Genomic DNA, 24,524 nt, shown 5'->3' on the forward strand with positions numbered 1-24,524 from the left:
GGAGTTCCTGGGAAGGAGGATTGTGGCGGATGGCATCAGGCCCACCAGCGCGAAGACTGAGGTGATCGAGAACGCACCGAGGCGATCGAGAATGCACCGAGGCCATAGAACGTGACGGAGCTGTGGTCGTTTCTGGGACTCTTGAACTACTTTGGTAACTTCTTACCCTGCCAGGACCACTACATGTCTTACTACGAAAAGGGGACGAATGGGTTTGGGGCAGAAGCCAAGAAAATGCCTTTGTAAAAGTGAGAAAATTGTTATGTTCAAACAAATTGCTTGTGTTGTATGATCCATGTAAGCGTTTGGTACTAGAATGTGATGCATCGTCATATGGCGTCGGGTGTGTATTGCAACAAGCTAATGACTTTGGGAAACTGCAACCGGTTGCTTATGCATCCAGGAGTCTGTCTAAGGCTCAGAGAGCCTACAGCATGATTGAAAAAGAAGCGTTAGCATGTGTCTGTGGGGTAAAGAAAATTCATCAATACCTGTTTGGGCTAAAATTCGAATTGGAAACTGACCATAAGCCACTTATATCCCTGTTTTCCGAGAGTAAAGGGCTAAGTACCAACGCATCAGCCCGCATCCAGAGATGGGCGCTCACGTCGTCCGCATACAACTATGCCATCCGCCACAGGCCAGGCACAGAAAACTGCGGCGATGCTCTCAGTAGGCTGCCATTGCCCACCATTGGGGTGGAAATGGCGCAGCCACAAATCTAGCCATGGTTATGGAAGCATTTGAGAGTGAGCAATCACCCTTCACTGCCCGGCAGATCAAAACCTGGACAAACCAGGACCCCTTATTATCTCTAGTCAAAAGCTGTGTGCTTCACGGGAGCAGGAAGAGATAAAGCCGTTCCAGCCGCACAAAGATGCAATGTAAGGGCAGAGACACTTTCATCAATAACCTCCACAGTACCCACCCAGGCATCGTAATGATGAAAGCTATAGCCAGATCCCACGTGTGGTGGCCCGGTATCGATGCGGACTTGGAGTCCTGCGTTCACAGATGTAATACATGCTCGCAGTTAAGCAATGTACCCAGGGAGGAGCCGCTAAGTTTATGGTCTTGGCCCTCCAAACCGTGATCTCGGGTACACGTCGACTATGCAGGCCTGTTCTTGGGTAAAATGTTCCTTGTGGTTGTAGACGCGTACTCCAAGTAGATTGAATGTGAGATAATGTCGGCTAGCACGTCCGCTGCCACTACTGAAAGCCTGCGGGCCATGTTTGCCACACACGGCTTACCCGATGTCCTGGTGAGCGACAACAGGCCATGTTTTACCAGTGCTGAATTCAAAGAATTCATGACTCGTAACGGGATCAAACTTTTTCACATCTGCCCCGTTTAAACCAGCGTCCAATGGTCAGGCAGAGAGAGCAGTGCAAACCATCAAGCAAGGCTTGAAGAGGGTAACTAAAGGCTCACTGCAGACTCGCCTATCCCGAGTCCTGCTTAGCTACCGCACGAGACCCCACTCACTCACTGGGATCCCACCTACTGAACTGCTCATGAAAAGAGCACTTAAGACAAGGCTCTCGTTAGTTCACCCCGATCTACATGAACAGCTAGAGAGCAGGCGGCTTCAACAAAGTGCATACCATGATAGCGCAAATGTGTCACGCGAGATTGAAATCAATGATCCTCTATTTGTTTTAAATTATGGACAAGGTCCCAAGTGGTTTCCCGGCACTGTCGTGGCCAAAGAGGGGAGCAGGGTGTTTCGGGTCAAACTTTCAAATGGACTCTTTCACCGGAAACACTTGGACCAAATCAAACTCAGATTCATGGACTATCCTGAGCAATCCACCTTGGATCCTACCTTTTCCCCCAACATACACACCAGTGGCAACCGGCACCACGGTTGACCACGAAGCAGAACCCATCATCCACAGCAGCCCTGCAGGGCCCAACACACCAGGCAACCCAGCAAGGCTAGCTGCACAGCAGCCCAGCGAGAGCCCAACAAATGATTCAACAACACCAGCTTTCACACCGAGACGATCAACCAAGGCAAGAAGGGCCCCAGATCGACTCACATTGTAAATAGTTACACTATTGACTTTGGCGGGGGTGGGGTGGGGGAAATGTTATATATGTGGACTTGTATTTACTCTGTACAGCCACCAGAGGGCTCATTCCCTGGATTCCATAATCCCTTGGGAGCACAGGTATTTAAGAAGGCTTCACAGGTTGGAGAGGCACCCAACTAAGCTCACACTTTACTTTGAGCTCAGTGTTCAGTCTGACTCTCTCTCCACACCACTACACGTCCCAATCTGAGTTATCTCTATTAAACTCTTTGAACTTGGGCTACTCTGTTGATGTGCATCAGTTTGCAGCAGGATGACTGGAATGATTTGTTTATATGATTGGAATTACTTCAACAGCTTGGAGACATTAGAGATGAGGGAGATTGGGCAAGAAGCTGCCAGTTATTATCTGTAAATAGTTTTCTTAGAAAGCCTTTCATAATTGTTGCGTGTGAATATTTGTCTGGTTTTATTCGATGTGAAATTCAGCAGTGCTCAGCTTTTCCTTTTGTAATTATATCCATTCCACCTTGATTTTTGCGGGGGTGGCGGGTGGGATTACTCGCAAGAATTGTAGTAGTGATTTCTGGTCATTTTATACCAAAGGTTAACGTTGCAATTTCTTGTTTGCCTCTGTGACATAGGGAGCTATGATCAGAAAGTGAGGCATCAAAGCAGTTTAGGTAATTGTGGAATTAACTGTACACATTTACCAGAAAGCAAATGTTTCATATTCCAACACACAGCCTCCTGACTTGAGCAGCAACAGTAAATCAAGACATTTAAGATGTTTGAAACTATTTAAAGTTCCTGCCTCATTAAGTGAAAACAAGCAGTTGATCTATGCTAATAATGTAATGCAAAATGGAGATCAAATCAGGTTTCTGTGGCTTGTGCACGATTGCCAGGGTTTGTCAAAGCAGTATCTCTCCTTGTTTTCAAAGCACGAGTGTTCAAGCCAGACTGAAACTATTTTGGGCAAGATGCAGAACTTAAATAAAAATAAGAAACTGCAAATCTGAAATAAAACAGATAATGCTGGAAATGTACAGTAGGTTGTTCAGCATCTCTAAAGAGAAATGACAGATTAGCAAGTTTCAGGTGTGTACACTAAATGAGAACTTTTATTCTGTTTTGTTAATGTGCACCTGAGTTTTTTTTCCTTGCATACAGCAGTATGATCCAACAAACACGTGGAGCTTGTTTAGTCTCAAGAAGATGCAGTGGTTCTTGCTGAGCCCAACATCTCATGCTACAGCCAATATATTATGTATATTTTTGGTGATATCCAAGATATTTTTACCTGTAGGGACATTGATGATTTGCTTTAAGATGAAAACTTGAAAAGATTGGGATAAGACTAATGTTCTCCGTGCTGCCGATACATTAGTACTCTCTTCCATGGCAGTCTTATAATGCACGTAACTAATCAGTACTAGGCTGTGCGCTTTAGGCATTTGGTAGATGCACAAGATTCATGGAGCTCTTTACCTACATAAATAGATTGTTTGCAAAAGAATTCAATCCAATTGCTTCTATGGGAACATAGGGGCCAAAATTGATGGTCTTACCGCCGACTGCCGCCGACATTCCTCCTCAAGTTGCGCTCCGTGCCAGTTTCGATTTGGTTTAGAGCGGGCGGGAGGGGAGAACCACCGGGAACCACCTGCTGACATCAGCGGATGGCCAAGTGGCGGAACTGACCTCCATCCCGCCCACCAAGATGCCAGATTGGTGTTGGCGGGAGTCGGCGTCAGAACTGGTGGTGGACCGCTGCGAGGAGGCTGGTCTGTCCCCGACAGTGAGTATGAAGAGCTGAAAAAAAGGTTAGTAAACAATTTAAAAAAAATTTTTTTAACAGCGACTTACCTTGATGAGGTCCCCTGAAGGTCTTCTGATGTTTTTTGCTGCTTTTTATTTGCAGCTTTTTGACCCTCTCTGGGCTCGACTCCATCCATGGCGGCACTTGCGGCGGCAAACGCTGGCTACCGCCCAGATTGGCAGCATAAGTCCCTCTTTTGCCACCGGCTGCCCTTTCAAGGACCTTTTTGCTGAAAACCCCGCCCAGAGTATCGTCGGCTATCTCAGCGACCATCGACGGTCCTTTGGGTGGCCCTTGCCCTTCACCAATTTTGGCTCCATAATGTTGACTATATGTGAACAGTAATTACATAGAACTGCGCCTGTAAAAACAAACATTATTTCATGCATATGTAAAAGCTCCATGAATATAAAAGCATTGCATTGACATTAAATCTAACACCATAGTATTGTGTTTATATCTGTGTGTCGGTATGAATACTTTTGCATGTTAAAATTATTTTGTAATCCTCAATTTCTTTTGGCTGTTTCTAGCTCTGAAGAAGAGATTTTTATCACTAGCCTGAAGCCATACACCAGGTACGAATTTGCAGTCCAGTCGCATGGAATTGGTGTTGACGGACCTTTCAGTGGCATTGTAGTGGGGTCGACCATGTCTGACAGTGAGTACAAGGTTTTTACATTGACAATCAGGGATTGTTTCATGGCCAATTCATTTGTGCTTCTGAATTTTCTTTGGTAATCCCTAAGGTCTCTTGCACATCTCACTGGTTCCAACATCAGTAGAGATATTGGGACCAGTTTTCTTCTTCAGTTCTAAATAGTTAAGAACTGTTGTAAATCCCACCCATAAGGTCAAGTGCCAATAGCACTCAATTCTCTGATGTAAGCTGATTTGCATAATTATTCAGAGTCCGATGCGTCAAATTTAAAGTAATGGGGACAATTAAAGTGGGATATCAATAGGGGAACAAAATTCAGAAAACCTTTGGCGAGCCTTAAAAGGCATCTCAACCCATTAATCTGGGTCAAAGTTGAAAGGATATGGTTTTCAAAAAATTAGCAGGCAAAAATGAAGAGAAAGGGAAAGCAAGATGCAAGTCTGCAGATACGTGACACAGCAGCTACAACCCGATCCCCTCTGCCTGTTGAAGTCAAGCTGGTTCTGTACCTCTGTGCCATCCTACAGTTCCATCTCTATAGGTCAGTATTGCAGCTTGCCTGCAAATAAATGCAGCTACATTTCAGGTCATAGCTGCAGGCATCGGCTGAGCTAGGTTTGGATAAAACCGGTCTCGGCAGTCATTCTTGTATGTGCCTACTGCTCTTTTCTGTTTTAAAAAAAAAATAGCAGATAAGTGTGCCAGAGCTTTCAGAAATGCTGTCACCTTGGCAGATGTGACTAATTAGACAACATTGCTTCGTAGGCACTCTGGCAGGCCTTCTTTCATGCAGTGCCGTGTAAGGTGTGACCTGCTATAACTGGAATGCTTCTGAAGAGCCTTCTAGCATAAATTAGTCAGACATTCACATCTCGTAGCAATGTCACTGGGGTCGTCTGCACAGCCTCCTTTGGGAGGAGAAGGCTCCACAATAACTATGTCTGCTAAAGTGAAGTAATGTCGCCTCTATCTAAAGATGCACACATCCATGGGTTCTGGCAGGAGGGCAAGGAACACTTCTGGCAACTAGAGCTGCCTGACAGCCCTCAATAGGTTCTCCTCCCGAAAATCATGGGTGAGAGTTTGCAACATCCACCCCAAACCCAGCAAGAAATTTGAGTGAGGCTGAAAGCGGGTGGAACGGATTTCCACCTAAATTCACAGTTCAATGCATCCTATCCTTGTCCATTTTCTGGCACACTGACTTCAAACTTAGCCACCCTGACCTTGGGTTTAGCTTGTGACTTTTCAGAGTTTTAACTGCTGGGAATTTATTTTGTGTTTCAGATGCACAAGAAAGTTAAGATCATAATGTTTCCAAGTTTATGTAGTCAAATCTCTAATAACACATTTGCAGTGACTCTAGAGGACATATCTCCCATAAGATGTTGGCTGCAAATCACAGAGGGAAAAACTTGTATGGAATGGTGCTTCAATACAATGTCACACACATCATCTTTTATTCAGGAAAAAAAAGCATTTTGTGAAATCACTGTGCAGGTTTCTGACAGTACTTAGCAGAGAAATACACTGGCACATTGGATTTGTCAACACTATTATGCATGCAATCCAATTGCAGTTTGGAAAGTATTTCTTCCAGTTAAATTAATCCCCAGGAGATTTGTAAATAAGATTAACTCAGTAGAAGGTTTATTTTCAGTAATAAGATGGTTGAATCTAATGAAACACGTCCTGTAGTAGGTAATTCAACATCTTGTGTCATTTAAAGGGTTTCTGGGCCAGAAAACAACTTGCTTAATTGACTAGTCGGGGCTGAACATTTTAATGATGTTGCATGAGTATCCACATCAGGACTGCAAAAAGTGCCAATTCTATTCAGGATATTGGCAGCTGCTTGAAGTCAGAAACATTGGATATATCATCTGTACAAGGCTTTCCCTGCTGGGAGAGCTGACATCAGGTCTCCAGCAAGCTCCTGTTTGACTGGCAAAATGGGAAATATCTTCTTGGAGGTAGGAAGTTTGAAAGCCTTTCTTTTTGAATCTTTTGGAAAAAATGTTTTACATCCCAACTCTTCCTCTCCGTCCCCCACTCCCATTGTCGGAGGGGCACCATAATCTCTATTCTGACTTTATCATTCCGGTAAGATGACCTGCTTCTAGGTCTCCTGTTCTTCCACAGTTGGCTGCTAGAGATCACAAGATGAACCATGATAGCTTGCTCTGATTTCCTTGGTATCTACTCTGTCTCGGCCACGAACGCCCCAGCTGAAATGAGAAATAATTTAATTGTCTAATTTGTGGGACAATGTGTTGAAGCTCCTTGTTAATATTAAAATGGCTGTGCTACCAAACCACTTTTCTCTCTCATTCTTCACTCATTATCAGAACACTATGGGGTGCGCAAGACCAATAGGTAGACATTCTTGGAAGTTGTATTTAACTAACGTATCCAAGTGCAAACAGTAATTTCTTAAGTTCTTGTTTCTTTTCAGAACCTTCCACTCCTCCATCAGACTTGAAGTTGAATCCAATTAATGCTTACTCAGTCAGAGTTCAGTGGCAGCCTCCAACAGAACCAAATGGCATTATAGTTGAATACATTATTTTGTATAATGCGAACTACACACAGCCTGATGACCTATGGAATTCACTGTCCAAGGAAGGTGTGTATTGGGGAAAAGTCGAATTAATTTTAGACAAAAAACTTTTTGTATCCCCATTAAATACTAATGTTCTGTTCTCTTGCTGTCTGAATGTGTCGCACAAGATGCATGTCATAGCCAGTGTTATGATTTAGGATTGGTAGTGATATTTGATCTAGTTATGGCAATAATATTTCAGGGTGAAGAATCTATGGAAAATGTTAAGATCTTCTTTGATTGAAGAGACAAGGCTCATTAGGCATCAATTTCAATTTGATCAAATCTGTGCTTAAAGTTATTTACTTTGCACATTCATTTCTACTCTCTGCATTGGAAAATATCCCAGCTCAATCAAATCAGATATCAAAATGTTCACATCCATTATTGTAATGCAGAATTATTTTAATCCTCCTCATGCAACAGTAACTTCTTCAAAAAAAATCTTTGTGGTTGCAGGTAAAGTTTTTTCTGGTGACTGGTAGCAAAATCATTCCTGCTATCAAGGCTTAAAAATCCTAAAAAGAATTTCCTTATGTCTAGAAAAAAACATGCATTTATATAATGCCCTTCATGTCTTCAATTTGTCCAAAAACACTTCACAGCCAATGAATTATTTTTGAAGTGTCGTAAAATGTGACAGCCAAATTGCAGATAGCAAATGAGGTAAGTAACCAGATAATCTGCTTTGTTGGTTCTGTCTGAGGGCTGAATGTTGGCCAGGGCACTGGTAGAACTCCCTACTTTTCTTCAGATGGTGCTATGGGATCCTGAACGAATAAATGGGGCCTTGGTTTAACATCTCATCGAAAAGACTTCCTCAGTACTATATTGAAGTGTCAACCTGGATTATGTGTTTTAAGTCTTGGAGTGTGGCTTGAACCCACAACCTTTGTAGAGGTGGGAGTCGCCAAGCTGACATCCTAGAGTCACCTGTAGCCTCAATCCTACTAGAGAAAAGACTGGTAGTCAATAGAAATTTTGCAAATGTGTATTCTACCTCCAGAATTTGTTCATTTGTGCAGTAAACATTTTGCTGTAGAAGATTTTCCATGAGCTGAAGCTATCTCCATTGATGGAACCAAGCGTATCAAGTTCCCATATGAATAAGGTACTCTGACATGACTAGAACTTGATGTTTGCTGCAACTTTTGTAACTCAACTTATGGAGCAAAAAATTTCAAATTAAACCTCTCCATTCCAATTATATCAGCTATCTTGTGATTTGAGAATTATTGTCCTTGTGTGGTGAACTTCTTCAAATGTGGGAAACAAAATTTATTTTTCCAATTTCTGTGTTTTAACTGGTTCCTTCTGCACTGCAATTTCTACGGTTCTATAAAAGAAAATGAAGGAAGGAAAGAGAAATTGAATTAGAATAGTTCCAACTAAAGAGTTAAACCAGCAGAGTCGATGGTGCTATCATTTCTACGATTCAATAAAAATAGACTGAGTTATTTGAATGAGCTGTGAAAGTCATTGGTGGAGACTTGAAACTTTAGTTTTTAAGTGTTTAAAATGAGGCTGTGATGGATCAGGAGGCATCCAAAGATTGCAACAGACAGATGGGGAAAAATCCATTGCAGATACCAAGGATTGAGCAACATAATGAGAATTGCCTGTCGTCTGCAGCCAAGAGCAAAATAAAACAAGAGAAACCGAGACACTGCTGCATGTGCCTCGGAATGAGTTTATGAAGAGTAGTAAAAAACATATAACCATGATTTTTTTTTTGAAGCCCTGGATAAATTACAGTCCACTCTTAATCTCAAAGCAAGATCTTGGTTAGTCTGTTATTAAATGAAATTTCCTGTTTCTGTGACAGCTCAAAAACAAAATAAAATCTTGTAATCTCAAGTAAGCTCTGTTAGTTTTGGTCTCATGTTCACTGAATCTGGAACAGAGCCATGGGCTTGTCAATCTTGCAATGCATTCAAGATTAATGTTGGTGCGAAGCCAAAACTACAACTCTTCAATGTTAAATTTGAATTGTTAATTGGACATCAAAAACCAGAAATGACTCAAACGCAGCGAGACTCCCTTCAACAAGTCTATTCCACATCATCCTGGTGTCAGATTGGGCCCTGCATTTACACTATAACTGCAGCATCACAGAGTTTGCACCAACTACTTTGCACCAATGCTGCAGTTATAGTGCAATTGCACACTGAAACTCTGGAATATCCAGGCTAAAAGAGTAAAAAAATGAGAGGTTGCATCACTGAAGGGGAGAGTGTTCATTCAAGTTCAAAATAAGATCACATGCTGAAGAATAGTCATTTTATGCAAGTCTGTGTCCAAAGTATGTGTTCCCTCAATGAAGAACACCGTGACTTTCTGCCTATAAATCAGAAGCGTCACAGGATATCAATTGGGGTTAGGATGTTGGTAACCGTTTGTGATGAAAGTGTCTTCAGTGATCATTTTTGTTATATTTAGGGCACATCCTCAGCACTGATGTGCAGGGATTAGAGAGTGACACTCGCTACTTCTTCAAGATGGGTGCAAAGACCATTGTAGGAACAGGACCATACTCCATGGCAAAAGATGTGCAAACCCTAGCTAAACGTATATTAGGTAAACTTTGACAGCTTATATTCTTTTGGTATTATTGGATATGTATTAACAACACAACTAGAATAGTAAATACAGTGGTAATATATGTACGATATTAATTACCTTATTAATAAGCCAAAAAATCCACATTAAATACAATCAAGCCACAAGTGTAGAATATTAAATATACTGTGTCAAGCCACAATTATGTACAATATCAAGTGCACTGTGCTTGTAAACCAAGGATAAAGTCAATCAGGTGGACCCATTTGAGATGCAGTGCAGTTTCTCTGACATCATACCGTGCAGTATTTGTATTTGTTGGAGTGTTGAATTCCCATGACAACAGGTGAAAAAGCACAGTTCATCATTTACCCTTCAATACATCAACCAGAGTTCTGAGATTCACCATGATCAATCCCTAAATTTAAAAAAAAACATGTTTCAATGCTTGTTTTATTTCTTACCAATGTTCTCCATCCCCCGATTCTCCCAAAGGTGTTGATTCCTTGCTGGGGCACATTTCATGGTTATCCCGTAAGCTTCTAGTATGTTATCCAAGTGCCCAGTCTGACCTACTCCTCTTGCCATCGCTCCCAGGAGAAGACTGGCGATATTCCTTGGTAGACGCAGGAAGGTTCCCAAGGCAATTTCATCACAGTCGCCTCTTGATGGCTCCAGTCTCGGCTAAGGCCTTCAGTTGGAAAAAAAGAATGGATCTGGTCTTCACTGATCTTCTGTACCTTTAAGTGGCCTCTTAGCTCTTTTAGCGCTGCACCAGCATTCTCACTGCAGCACCAGCAGAATTTTCCATTCTTGCAGTGGTAGGCTAGCAGGGATGCCACCAGGAGTTGCCCTACATACATAATGACCCCGATCCAGAAAATGTCGGATTAGGTCAGGGAACTGCGCAGAAGTCCAGCCCCAACCCTCATGGTGCAGGAAGAGGAAATCCCAGACCATTATATCCTTTTAACAAATGTTGTTAGAAATGAAATATCCTTATAAGAAGTGTCAGGCTATATTGCAGTGGAAGGAGAACTCGGCTGCTGAATATTAATAATGCTCACGCTACCCTTTGCCTGCTGAAACCTTGCAGAATGACTGCTCGGCTCATTTCACTATTTATGTGTTAAGCTGACCTGCCCTGATGATGCAGAATGAATGATGCAATATTCAGCAAATTGAATATGAAGGTCATTAATCTTCTACCTAAAGTGGGGTAGTGTTTGTGTTTCCTCAAAACATTAAACTGCAATGAAATGTGTGCGAATATTAAACCGAACAATGCTCTTTTCATGGAATTAAATGGAGTTATATGTGCTTTAAAGCTCTGGCGAGTACTTGAGTCAAGTGTGTGCTAATTACATTGCTGTGGTGATGATGTACACATTGAATTTTATAATCACTGATGCACGTTACAGAAGTGACAGGCTACTGACTTTCTTTTTGCTATCAGGGCTGCACGATCTACTTGATGTACATTCTGTGACTGGCATCATTGTGGGTGTCTGTCTCGGACTGCTTTGCATTCTCTTCTGCATCTGTGCCAGTTTCTGCAACAATAAGCGGAGGTAAAGAGCTTAGTCCAACCCAATCTATTCGTATTGTTACCCATTTTGGATAGTTAATCTGCAGTAAGGTGTTCAGGCTGTGTTAGTATGCATCAGTTAGCAATTCCATTGACAGGTTTGTGCTGTGTTAGAGTGTATCAGATAATTAATTTGGAAGATTATTGTACAGGCCTCATTTAACGATGGAAAATCTGTGCAACTAACTGCCTCCACAATTATGATGTTACTGTGCAGATCAGTGTTAAATATTGAAAAATATTACCTGTATTTTTGTGCTTAAATATTGTGTAAATTTAGATTTATTTCCCCCCCCAATTTTTATTTGAAGTAAATGTACATGCTCAAGATATATGATTACTGAGGAATGTAAACGAGCAGTTTCCTGCAATTTGCTTGTAGATCAATATCAAGCACCCAGGTCCAGTATAATGTAGCTGACGTACTGTTCCATTATTGGAGAAGGTTTCTTTTGTTCTGTATTTTAGCACATCATAAACGCAAGTATAAAGAGCAAGTTTATGATTTTGCTACAAATAGTGGAGAAAAGAATCTTTCCACCCACCAACCCCCTCCCCCAAACTACCATGTTGTTATGACTTGAGCCCAGTCATAGAGTAGCAAGCCCACTGCACGTTTCATTCTTGTGGACTCTGAATGAAAGCACCAATTTAATTGTCAATAGTCATATGTTGTGGAGATGCACTCATTCAGCACTGAGTGACAACATAACCTTCTGACTCGCTATTGAAAGTCCGTTGCTACTGGGCCTGTTGAGACATATTTCACATAGGACCCTGAGATGCCTGAGAATTTTAATCCACTAGTCTGACTCGGGTTCCAGAGCTGAAAGATCATTGTTGTAACACACTGTACAACTCAATCTTTGAGCAACATTTTCTAAAGATTGGTTAGATTTTCATTTCCTTTTCTCTGAAGTGAGCTCCGAAAGATTATCCTGAATGTAGTTGTTTTTTTTCCACCATACCCCTCCTTCTGGTTTCTCCAGCTTGTATGTTATTAATGGTTGGGAAGTGTGGGTGGACAGCATGTTTTCGAGTGCTTCCTATGCTAATGCAAGAGCAAGCATGAGAAAATGACAAGTGCTGTCTGGGATGAGTTTGTTTTCCCCCCTCTTGGGTGTTTTTTCCTCCCCAAGATTCTTTCCTGGATTTCTCAACTAACCGGAGTTTACTACTATGGCACAGCATGCAAGAGCCTGGTCATGGTGTGCCATCCTGTTAGTATGTATAAAATTTAAAAGTAAAACATCTTTTTCGTAGGTTCTATTTTGTTGTAACCAAAGTCCCATCAGAGAAGAAAGGACCATTTGGGGCACAAAGATTAATAAGTAATCTTCCAGCAATTGGTTTTGTTATTTAGTTGATGCTGAAGTAAAATGGTATAAATAGATATAAGATGTAATGTTGCATATCCTTTTATTGACAGAGAAGGTTCCTCAGGCCCTGATTCCCACCTGACAAATGAAAATGCTCACTACCGCAGGGCAAGGAAAGCTTCCTCAACTCACAATATTTCCCTTCCCCATGCACATGAGCTTGAAACCCTAATGTCTACTCCAGCTGAAGATCTGTCCCTGCCACTTACCGAGATAACTGAACTCAGTGAAGTGCACATCTTTACGGATAACAATCTTCCAGATGATGACATTCAGATTAAATTGAAGGTATGTTCTGTCTGTTTAAATCATCTTATGACTATAGTGGGATATGAAAGTATATGGTATTGGGGATTAGGGGTCAGCTGACATATTGGCAATCCACAAGATCGTACTCTGTCTATTTTCTATTTTCCTTTCCTTTTGTTTCACCTATCTCCCATATAACATGAAGAATTAGCTCACGAAACTAACATGGAGAATCAAAGGAATTGCATGTTGTAAGATACTTTTGACACCATAATATTGCTGATGTAAACCTATAAGGTATTAAAGGGTCTCTCTTCCAGATGCTATTCTTTTTCTACTGCTAATCCATCAGCACTCTGGTGATAAAATTGTCCTGTATCTCTCTTCTAACAATGTTTTCTTTCTTTTACTAATTGTTTTATGCCCTTAAGCTTCAAGGGTGGCATAGTGAAAATGTCACAGGTTATTTTTCTTCTTGCATCTCAACATTTGTAACTTTGTTCCAAGCATAACATGTGCTTCAAGTACCTGCTGTTAGTTCATATTTCTGGTTTACCTGTAAACACACAGGCCAATTTGCTAGAGATTCCCTTCACTGGCAAGACCCACTTCAATGAGCAGGTAGCTGTTCCGTTGGCGGCTTGTTAAAAACGCAAACAAAACCTTGAAACCATTCCAGATACGATACAACAAAGACACACTTCACTCAAGAGTCAGGAAACTCACTCCACTACCTAGGTCCATTAGCTCAGCAGCCCCTCCTTATTTTATGCTGAGTCTACTCCCAGCAGATAATGAGTAAAATGAGACTTTCTAATGGGACTCCTACACCATTCTCCTGGCAGTGGTTTCACTTTTGCAAGGGAACTCTGGGGTGCCACCTAGAGCTGTGGAACGGAGGAGGACCATCCTGCTAATCTGAGCCATAGAAACTATCCACCTGGGTGACCTATTGGAAAGCGTCAGGATTCCTAAACTCAGAGGAGCTTCATCTTGTCAATACAGGTTGAACCTCCCTTATCCGGAACCATTCCCGGCCACCGGGTGACACATGCGCAGAACTCCGACATGAACAAATTGAAGTCCTTCCTCGCTGCTGACTCCCGCAATCGCTGGCCTGACCCCACAATCCACCCTCTTTCCCCCACCCCCCCCATGATCTCTGCCGCACTCCCAGCCCCAAGCCAGTAACCCCCTATCTCCCCGTGCTCAGTACCTGTACCATCCAATTTAACGTGACCACCCCTCGTCCAGAAAAATCCCTTCTCCGGCACAGGCCAGGTCCCGAGGGTTCCGGATGTGCTGTGCCACAAATTAATTAAGCAGCGTATTGAGGGAACTGGTTCTCCAAGTGGGCATCATGACATCTATTTGCATGTGTCCAAAAATACACACACTTCCTCCAGTTTTATGCCCAAGGAAAAGTCTACCGAGGCACTTGCTTTCAAACTTGGATTAATACCCAGGCTATCTAAACAACAACTTGCATTTATATAGTGCCTTTAACATAGATAAATGTTCTGGTGTGCTTCACGGGGGCATAAGGCAGAAATAGACACTGAGCCAAAGAAGGAGATATTATCCTCCATCATATTCTTTCTTATGGTGGCAGACTTCTGAAACTTAAGCAGTTGCATAACTGTCCTATCCAGTTAACAGCTCGCAAGATCTGCACTTAATAAGCGCTCACACCTCTTTGGAGAACTGATATTTTTTTAGTACCCAGGGGAAATTTCAACTGATACTTCTCAGAGCCTCGCATTTGTCGGTGCACCATTTCAGGCAACCCTAGAGATATACTGAATTATGCATTTAAAAGTTTAGGATACTTTTCTGCTAATAAAGGTGAAGAACAGCTTTTTGGTAAGAAGCAAATTTGAAAGTCCTTGTTGAGGGAAACGGCGATGTAAGAAATGCTAAAATGTCACAGGGTAAATTTTTAACTTAAATTTAGCAGGAGGAATTTACAGTTGCTGGAAATGCAATTTTTTGAGAATCTTTACTGGATTTTTCCGTTTAATTTTTGGTAAGTGATGGATTTTTTTTCTTCTCCTCCCTCTCTACTCTACTCTCCAAAAAGCCTGCCTGGAATGGCTCTGTTCATCACAAGTGGGCAAATGATGCAATTTGCTATAGCAGTGCAATCCTGCCAGATTCAGCTTGCAAGATGAATGAAGCCCCAAGGCTTAACTCTGGCACCAGTGACGATGATCTACATGGAAACTTTGTTTTTGACAGTATTATGGTATGTAATTGATTATTCTTAACTCAGCTGCTTACTGTTTCTCTTCAGAGAAGTTCATTTCAACTAGTAATTTGAAATCAAGAGATTGTCATAGAAAAAATGTAGAAACTATTTCAGGGTGGGAAATAGAGTATGCTTGAGGTTGTTGGATTGAACACGCACCTCGTTTTGGCCAAAAGTCAGACCTGGTGAATAAATGGAAATGCACTAGAGGAACATGTAATATTCACCTCCACCCTCCCTAGTCTCATGGGTCTTGTGCTGCTGTGACCAAAGAAATGTAATCTGGAAAATAACGTAACATATTTGAATAGTGGAAATAATTTTAGCTGCGAGAAAAAATTGGATAGGCTGGGATTGTTTTCTTTGGAACAGAGGAGGCTGAAGGAGACTTAATTGAGATGTATAAAATTATGAGGGGCTTCGATAGAGTGGATAGGAAGCACCTATTTCCCTTCGAGAGGTCAATAACCAGGGGGCATAGATTTAAAGAAATTGGTAGAAGAATTAGAGGGGAGTTGAGAAACCTTTTTACCCAGAGGGTGGTGGGGGGGGTCTGGACATGCAAGACTACGGACCAGGAGCTGTAAAATGGGATTAGACTGGATAGCTCTCTTTCGTCTGGCACAGTCACGATGGGCCTCCTCCTGTGCCGTAAATTGCTATGATTCTAATTAGATCCCTTTTGAACTATGATTGAAGTGTACTAGATTATTTCAGTTTCTGTATATATGTATACACCCCGTTTATTGGACAAAAGTGCATTAAATGTTTTTATAGTGGAAAAAGCTTCAGCTGGCTCCCAGCTGAATCTCATGCAATAGCTTTTAAATCAAAAACATTAAAAGATGAGGAACTCTTGTAGAAACATGGAAAATGAAAGATAGGTCATGTAGGTTATGATTGTAGAAAACGGGTATCTTTCTAATTTTCTGTTGGAAAGGCAAATTTAGCCATGTCTTTATCATAGGATCCAAGGTTGTGACATTAATACCCATATATTTTGATCCTGTGCTTTGAGGATGCCACCCCAACCCTGAAATCTGTGACTTAAAAATCCACTTTATTTTTCTTGCACTGCACCCATAATTTGTTTTTAAAACTGCATACAATTCAAGTTTGGATTGCTTTCTTCATTTAACCAAAAATATGGCCGTCATCCCCTTTGTTTTTTTCCATGGTATATGGAGTATGTTATTACTGAAAATATAATTACTGTACTTAAAAGTTACATAGTGGACCTATCTTTGGCTGTTTAAGAAGTCTTGATGGATTGAATGTTTTCTACCTCTAAAAGTAAAGAGAGCTGCAATCTGTTCCAATGCGCTTGCATCCATTGATAGCAAAGAATCCTGCAATAAACATTGAATGTAACAGGAGCATGAAGTTAAACGTTCTGTGATTGAATTTCTCCGGAGGTTCTCCTAATTGTCCGCTGTAACTTTGGTGGAAGACCCGCAAAAACCTTGTTAACTGCATTTATGCCGTTTCTCCAGGTTTTATGCTGATATTCTGGTGAAGTTACAGCATATGATTGGCAGAATCCCTGTGGAAATTCTGTTGTTTAAACCGGCCTGTCCAGGTTGTTTTCTTTTTTAGGTTCCTGGAAGTCCAAGGCATCGATACTGGTCAACATAGAGTGGAGAACCCCCAGAAAATACCACGCTTGGTAGTCATTTATGAGACGAGCATACAAAAGCAAGAAAAGCTATGCTCTTTAGGTTGTAAACTAATACCAACAACCAGTAATATGCCTCTTAGATCATCATATATGGACCAAATGAAGCAGGCAAAAGAAAATGTGCATTAGCATAGAGTTAAACTTTTACACTTAGCTGAGCTGTGATCATCATGGTATGCCCTTTGGCTGCTTGTATCAAAATGAACCTACATAGTGCATCTGCATGGTTACATCAACATTTGCCAAAGGCTATAATTCTATGCAATAGCTCATTCATTTCTAATGTATTTGAATGGATTTCTTGCCTACAAAACTGCACTACGTTGGTGTTAATTTTGGCTTGGAGTTAATGAACTGTAAGCTCTTGCGGTAAATCAGGCATACTTGATTTAACATTCTGACCAAGCCGCCCTGAGGACACACTTGGATAAGATCCTTAGCTATTTTCATTTGGATTGAAAAATTGTTGCTGGTCCTTTTTGATTTACCCTTCACAAGTAAAAATTAGAACATCATTCCCACTATTTAGCTAGTTATTGTGTGTCGCGTGCAGTCCAATTTAGAAAGTCTCAACAGTTATTCGCTTCCTATGATGTCTAATCAAAATGGGTAGTTGGCCACATTCTACACTGCTGTCATCTTGCAGGGGAGCCCAGAGGCAGTTTAAAGGACATTATACCCATTTCACAGCTACTTCATGGACATCTCATTTGACAGCATGCAAAGCTGTCAGCCTTTGTGCATTTACCAAAGATTCCAGGCTAGTTCTAACTGACACAACGCACTTGCCCAGTTGGTCCAGACTCCTGGTGTTAACCACCAATGAGGGATCTCTCTCACCTAAACCTGTTCAACTTGGTATATACTCTGTCAGTGTCTGGAAGATGTGGAATGAATAAAGATTACAGATTGCCTACTGGTTACAGTTATCTTCATTTTTATCCACATGCCATGATCTTACCCATCCATCCCTGCAGGCTTTGCAGAGTGTATATTTTGGGGGCAGGATTGTAGAGAGTTGTGTTAAGTATTTAGTTCTCATTTCAGTTTCAGGTCAAAATGTGATGGTGCAGGTCCTATAGGGCTTTGTACAAAGGGAGAGCAGAAGATATGTGGGATTGCCAATCGGCAAGATCATGGCATTTTCATGCATCAGATCAGCACGTGGCTTCCACAGAACAACAACAACAACTTTTATTTATATAGCGCTTTTAACGTAGTAAAACGTCCCAAGGCGCTTCACAGGAATGTTATGAGACAAAACAAATAAATTTGACACTGAGCCACATAAGAAAATTACAGCAGATGACCAAAAACTTGGTCAAAGAGGTAGGTTTTAAGGAGCGTCTTAAAGGAGAAAAGTGAGGTGGAGAGGTTTAGGGAGGGAGTTCCAGAGCTTAGGGCCCAGGCAGCTGATGGCACGGCCACCAATAGTTGAGTGATTATAATCAGGGATGCTCAAGAGGGCAGAATTTGAGGAGCGCAGACGTCTTGGGGCGGGTAGGGGGGGTTGAGGCTGAAAGAGATTACAGAGGGGCGAGGCCATGGATGGATTTGTAAACCAGGATGAGAATTTTGAAATCGAGGCGTTGCTTAACTGGGAGCCAATGTGGTCAACGAGCACCGGGGGTGATGGGTGAGCGGGACTAGATGTAAAAAAAGATCAAAGTAGCTGTACAATCTACTACTAATACTTCAAAGTTCTTTTCGAACTCTTTTTGGAATTATCCAATCATTTGAATAAAACAACATAAAGCACTAAATTTCCCATTGTTAAGAAATTATCAAATAATTTGAATTAAGCAACTTTAAATTAAGAGGAACTGATTATCACTGGTGTATGGAAGCTGTACATCATTTGAAGAATGAAAAAGACATACCAGATAAATAGTCTTAACGTTTTTTTTCTTGGTTCAATATCAATACTTTGAGTTGCACTTAATTACATATCGTACTGAAAATTTATAACATTTATGAAGCCTGTAATCATTTAGTCTAAGCCTCACGATGAATAGACTTGGGTTCTTCACATTTGCGACAGTATTGTAAAGTTTATCTTGCATTTTCAAAGGGGATTTGGCTTTTCGGTTTCTCTGGCAAACTCCCAGTTATGTAATGTTCACACAGTAATTGTCGGTATTTAGTTTTTTTGGTGAAAGGACAAGGGACCATGCTTGGGAAGAACAGGTGGCTTTGGACCTATGGTTCCCAAAGCTTTCCACCACGAGGGGTTTTCCTCAGCTCATCTAGAGCTGTTGTAGACTAACTGATGGAGATTGATGCTATGATTAGTCAGCAGAAGTTAAACTAAATGGATCTTTGTCTTTCTTCATCTAACTGTTCCTATGAAAACAAACTCAATTTAGCTTATTGGTCATATAAGTAGGGAAAGTGATTTATTGTCACACAGAATTGGCATTTTCATTGCTTGTTGGACTTTAGCAGTTATGATACTATAATGGCGTAATTGTAGAAATGTAAGGAAGTAGTTGCAGGTTGTCATGTCATGCTGTGCCAAATCACTTATCCAATTATAAACCATGATGTTAACTGAATGAGTATCTGATTCTTTTACATGAGAATTGGAAGAAGCCAAATAGTAAAGTGATTTTTTTAAATTCCCGAACAGGGTGCAGCAAGGAAGGAAAACCCTCCTTCAGGTTTGAATCGAATTGAAGCTGAAGTTATTGTTCATTCTGAATTATCAGCATCAGAAAGAAACTCCACTTGTGAGGACCAGGATTGGCAGAGTAAGGAAGATCTTCAGAGTAAGTCCATCTCTGCTTTATCCGCAGAAGATCTTCACAGTGAGTATATTCCTATGTTATCTGCTGAAGACTGGAAGAGTAAGAAAAACCTTGAGAATGAGTGCACTGCTGTTGTACCAGCTGAAGACTGGAATGAAGAGGATCTTCAGAGCAAGTGTACCCTTGCTTTGCCTGCTAAAGAGAGTCAGTCTCTTGAGATTTGCAAGAATTCTTTGTCTCCTGTTGCAAATGAAGTGATGAATTGCATCGATGCAGAAAAGCACAGGGATATCCCTGAACCACAAGACAACTCATTGTTACATTCTAAAATTAAAAGTAGCAAAATGAAGACAGTTGAATCGCATGGGCTCACCAATGGCTTTCAGAGCAGTGAGGGTTGGCAAAGCTCAGTTAATGGTTTCACTTTAAAAGACAGGAACTCTGAGTCGTCATACCTGAAAAATGCAGATACTCTCCCTGCTAGATGCCAGCCTTTGCTCGCAGGCGAGGAAGTCGCTGCTCATCATTTCATTGCCTCTAGTATCACTACTACCTCAGAACCTGAGAAAGACTTGTGTCCATAATCGTTAACATACTACCGACTTTCCCAAATACTGGGGTGAATCCTGCAATTACACACTCTGCGAGTGCCTATTACCACATCTACCAAGGATCCTTACACACCACTGGGTCAAGATAGAGCCTGAGATCAATTACCAGGTTCCTGTACCTAGTATTTTTAGGTACATGCTCCTCTGTGATGGAATGATCTCTTTATTTTCTGAGAGGACGTTCTCTTATTTAATGTTATAAAGTGAAACTGCGTATTTTAGAGTAGCATTTATAATATCTTCACCTTTCTCCAATACAACAGAACTACCTCATGTCTGTTTAAAATATTGAGTGGTATTGTACTCCATTAGTTTGGGAGCTTGTTTTTATAGCCATTTTATTTTCATTATTTTTGCACAGGTTTCAGTGACCTCTTTTGTGTTCCAATCGGAAAATACTTAAACAACCAGTGCTGATGAAATACTACAAACAAAAATAAATTTGAGGCAGATGCACATGCACCTTTTTAACCATGCTTCACTGTCTGTCAAACGCAAGATAAATCAGACTTTGAGAAAGATTTTCGATGTACACACAATGAATGTGAAATATGACCATTTTTTCAAGGATAGTGTGCCAAATTGCAAGTACTGCTGGTGTTTTATCATTCTGACAGATCGGTGAATTTGGCTTGAAAATGTGTTTGTATCTTGTGGGCTGCATTGTATCTGATGAGTCCGTGACACACACACTGGAAATTCCCTCGGGAGTTTCTCCCAATCGACTGCCCTAAGTTCGGTGGAAACTCCAGAAAAAACAGTAAATGGTGTTTCCACTGAAGTTAAGAGTTGTTGATCGGGAGAACCCCCGATGAAATTCCTGGTGAATTTACAAAGGAATAGAAAAAAGTGTTCCTGCAAGACGCCTGATGGGGGAAAAATACTTTGGATGATACTGGTTTAAATCTGAAGCTTAAGCCTTACTTTGAACCCACCACCTTCCCTTACCTGCAAAATGAAGATTAAGCCTTATCAGGACCCAATGGCACATCCTTACGTGCAATTGAAAACAATTCTTTATCACTGCGCAACACATGATTTTCTTTTTTGCATTAAAAATACGTAACCTTCATTTGTGTTTACAATTTTGGGATGAAGACTGGTAAATTAATGCATATTTAATTAATTTTAAAAGTGCATCAACTACTGTTAATTGATTTTACGAACACTACATACTAACAGTTTTGCTGACTGTACATTTTCACTATTGAACTTCTATTCATCTATATATTAAAATTCTTGTGTATGGCACACGCTTCCTTCAATCATAATTCGTTGGTAGCAACCCAATTATAGAACTGTATATTTTTGACTCCGTGTGAGTAACTCTGCAAGAATCTGCTAATTTATTTAATGCTCAATTACAATAATATTTGACACTTGCACAATCATCATCTGCCTCCTGTCCTGAAATTGCCAGCGATTTGGTATCTTGCACAACTGTCTATTAAACAGTATCAACAGCATCCAAGCACAATCCGATCTTCACCCAGTGTCTATGTCTCAACAGAGGTCAATGGATAGTAATCAAGAGAAAGAACAATCGTTTAATTTTTAATCCTCCTCCCTAACTTCAAGGGTACTGAGACCAGTTGAAGCACATCCCCACCACCTGACAGAGAGCAGCTAACTCGACACAGATGAAGGATCAGTTGTGGCATTCATCAATGGAGACAACAGATAGCCAATCATTAAACTTTTAACAGAAATATGACTGGTTTATTTAACAGCCTTTGATTGCCGATGCAGTGCATTAATAGGTCCACTTCGTATAGCAGTTGCTTTAGTTAAAATTAAATAAACGCCTTTGATCAATTTTTAACTCTGAAGGAGATGAAAAGCAAAAACGCCTATTGTAAGATTTTTTCCTCCCTTTTTCCCATCTGTAGAATCCCAATAAAGTACAACCTCCCTTGACAGCAAAGTGGAAATGTAATTGCCAGACCTTTGCCTAATGCTATGTAATGGTAGCTGATGACAACACCCAACCTGTTTGTGATTCTGCCTACCTCCACTTTCTGCCTCGTGGTTATATGCATGAACCTGCATCATGCAAATTTGCCACAATACATTGCTCTATCATGCAGGCCTTTTAGTGGAAATGTACAGTTGACACAATTGTCCAAATGGTGTAGAACAAGTTACATTTGCCAGCATGTTTGTATGCAAAACAGAGTTTCAGTTCTGTTTTGGTAGAATCTACTAATACTTCTAATTACCTCTTAAGATTACTGCTATACATTGTGTTAGTGTCGAACTAGTAAACAACTACTTTTCAGTACTCATTTTAGATAATGTGCAAAATTGGTGATTATAAAATAACAGCTAGTTACTGTGCTTTGAGGAATGCATGTTGGACATTGAAAATGTTCACAGTCTGCAGTCGTTGCCCACTAGTTTAATTTGTAACTACTGCAACTGTAAACTTACCATCTTGATTCACATTTAAATTGAATGTTTTCCACCACACACTGATTCAACATAGTTTCCTTGCATGTCACAACAGTGATTTTTCAGCATCTTGTTTTTTCCTGCTTGAAAGAGACCAGCCCACCCACTTAGCTGGAGAGTTTATTGGGTATCAATGCTGCTTTGGTGGTCAGGAATAAATCTGGTGAGACTACTTTTTTGTATGTCTATTGTGAAATGTTTTGAGATGAAGGTGGTGAGGGTTTATAACAATTCAATGAACAAGATAGTGGAACCTGCTTCGTGTCTAGCTAGTACCAGTCCAGAGAATCAGTAGGTAGTGGACACTTAATATGAGAACTGCATATTATTTTGATGATGGGGGTAGAAATTATTCTAAGTCCATTTTCTTTCGGATTGATAGAAATTGGCGAGCTGCTGTCACTGGTTGTGCCTCCACAAGCAGCTCACCCCAGAGGGGAGACCAGTTTTGGACAGTCTGCCTCGATGGCAGTTACATTGTGGTGAGCCACATATGGGGTTTTGAAGCGGGCTACAGGGTGCTGATTGTGTCTCCTGTGGAGTCGGTGGAGCATTCCTGTTTTGAAGGGGAAAAAATTCAAAGACTTATCTTTGATTGGCGGCCACTGAAGAATCCTGAATGGGGAAGGCCCAATGCCTGGCCCGCTCATGACCAATTTGTGAAAGGAGTCCTTTTTACAAGAGTTGGTCTCCAAATTTACATAATCAAGGGGCCTTGTGCCTGTTTTAGGTGTCTGCCCAGGATGCCTAAAATATGGGTCCCATGAATTTGTCAGCGGGACCAATGCCTGCATAGAATAGGCACAGGCCACCTCACTGTTAAATTGATACATTTTGCGCTCGAGAAATGGATGCACCACACACACCAATTTCTACCCCATGAAGTTTTAGTGGGACCCCTTAGTATATTAGGACTCAGCAATGCCGGGGCTTGACTTCTGTAATTGGGATCCCATGTGCCAAGGCTGTGCCCTTTAGGAACAGCTGTATTCCTCATGTTTTGTAATCTGTTCTCATAGTTACTTTTTATGTTGGCCTTTTAAGTCTGATTCAAGGAGCCAGGTCACAGACCTAGGTAAGACCGGATCTACAAAACTGGATTAACACTGATTCCTGACTCCCGGAATCTGATTTACAAAGGCCCTACTGTATATCCTGTGATAATCAAGTATGCATTTGGTAACACAAAATCACTTGCAGCAATTGGAAAGTCCTTTAGTCCTCTAAGGGCTTGCAAAGGCATTCTTGCAACAAAAGTTTCTTCTTGGTTCACACTGAATGGACAAACCCTCGTTGTTATTGGGACAGGTTCAGAATTGTTTACAGATGTGTAATTGCCCTGATTGTATCAGATCTTTCTGGCTGATCTGCATAGTTTATAATGTGGGCTGGAGCCTCTACCTCAGTCCACATAGATAAATTTAAGCTGTTTCCTATATTTTGTTTCACAGTGTGAGATATTGTATGTGATCATTATCTATGAAGATATGTAAAACAGATACTCGGTACTATAAAGAGCTTATTCTACTGAATTATCAAACGTTTTTGCACAACACAGTTCCATGTATTTAAAATGTCCTCTAGTTCATTTTGCATGAAAAAAAAATCCCATTTCCTCACAGAAAACTGAATTTCTTGGACTCCATTTTCTTAGAATAACTATATTAAGTTAATATTTTGTTGTTTTAACTTATTTTAAGTATTTATGTAATCACTTTGATTAACTTGTTTTGACCATGCAAGGATATATTCATAGAAAGCCACGCTTATTTATTTGAGGATTGGATTGGAGATAGTGTGATCTTAGAAAATCCTGCTTAGAAACCATTTTGGTCCATTGTTAGCTTTGAGTTACAGTATTAAAATTCTGTAGTTGTCACTAGTTTTGGC

At 40.8% G+C, this 24,524-nt stretch overlaps 1 protein-coding gene across 3 annotated transcripts in view; it reads left to right on the plus strand.

The window, feature by feature from the left end:
- igdcc4 (immunoglobulin superfamily, DCC subclass, member 4) overlaps positions 1-24,236 on the plus strand; it is a 137,391-nt gene extending 113,155 nt beyond the window's left edge. For all 3 annotated transcript variants that reach the window (XM_070858444.1, XM_070858445.1, XM_070858446.1), the window contains 7 exons: positions 4,395-4,522; positions 6,978-7,148; positions 9,564-9,701; positions 11,140-11,254; positions 12,701-12,938; positions 14,980-15,144; positions 19,455-24,236. In XM_070858444.1, the coding sequence (XP_070714545.1) occupies positions 4,395-4,522; positions 6,978-7,148; positions 9,564-9,701; positions 11,140-11,254; positions 12,701-12,938; positions 14,980-15,144; positions 19,455-20,156 (1,657 nt within the window). In that variant the 3' untranslated portion in view covers positions 20,157-24,236. The remainder of the gene's footprint in view (positions 1-4,394; positions 4,523-6,977; positions 7,149-9,563; positions 9,702-11,139; positions 11,255-12,700; positions 12,939-14,979; positions 15,145-19,454) is intronic.
- Positions 24,237-24,524: the final 288 nt, after the last annotated feature.

This window comes from Pristiophorus japonicus, chromosome 17 (assembly GCF_044704955.1).
Source record: "Pristiophorus japonicus isolate sPriJap1 chromosome 17, sPriJap1.hap1, whole genome shotgun sequence".
Taxonomy (NCBI): domain Eukaryota; kingdom Metazoa; phylum Chordata; class Chondrichthyes; family Pristiophoridae; genus Pristiophorus; species Pristiophorus japonicus.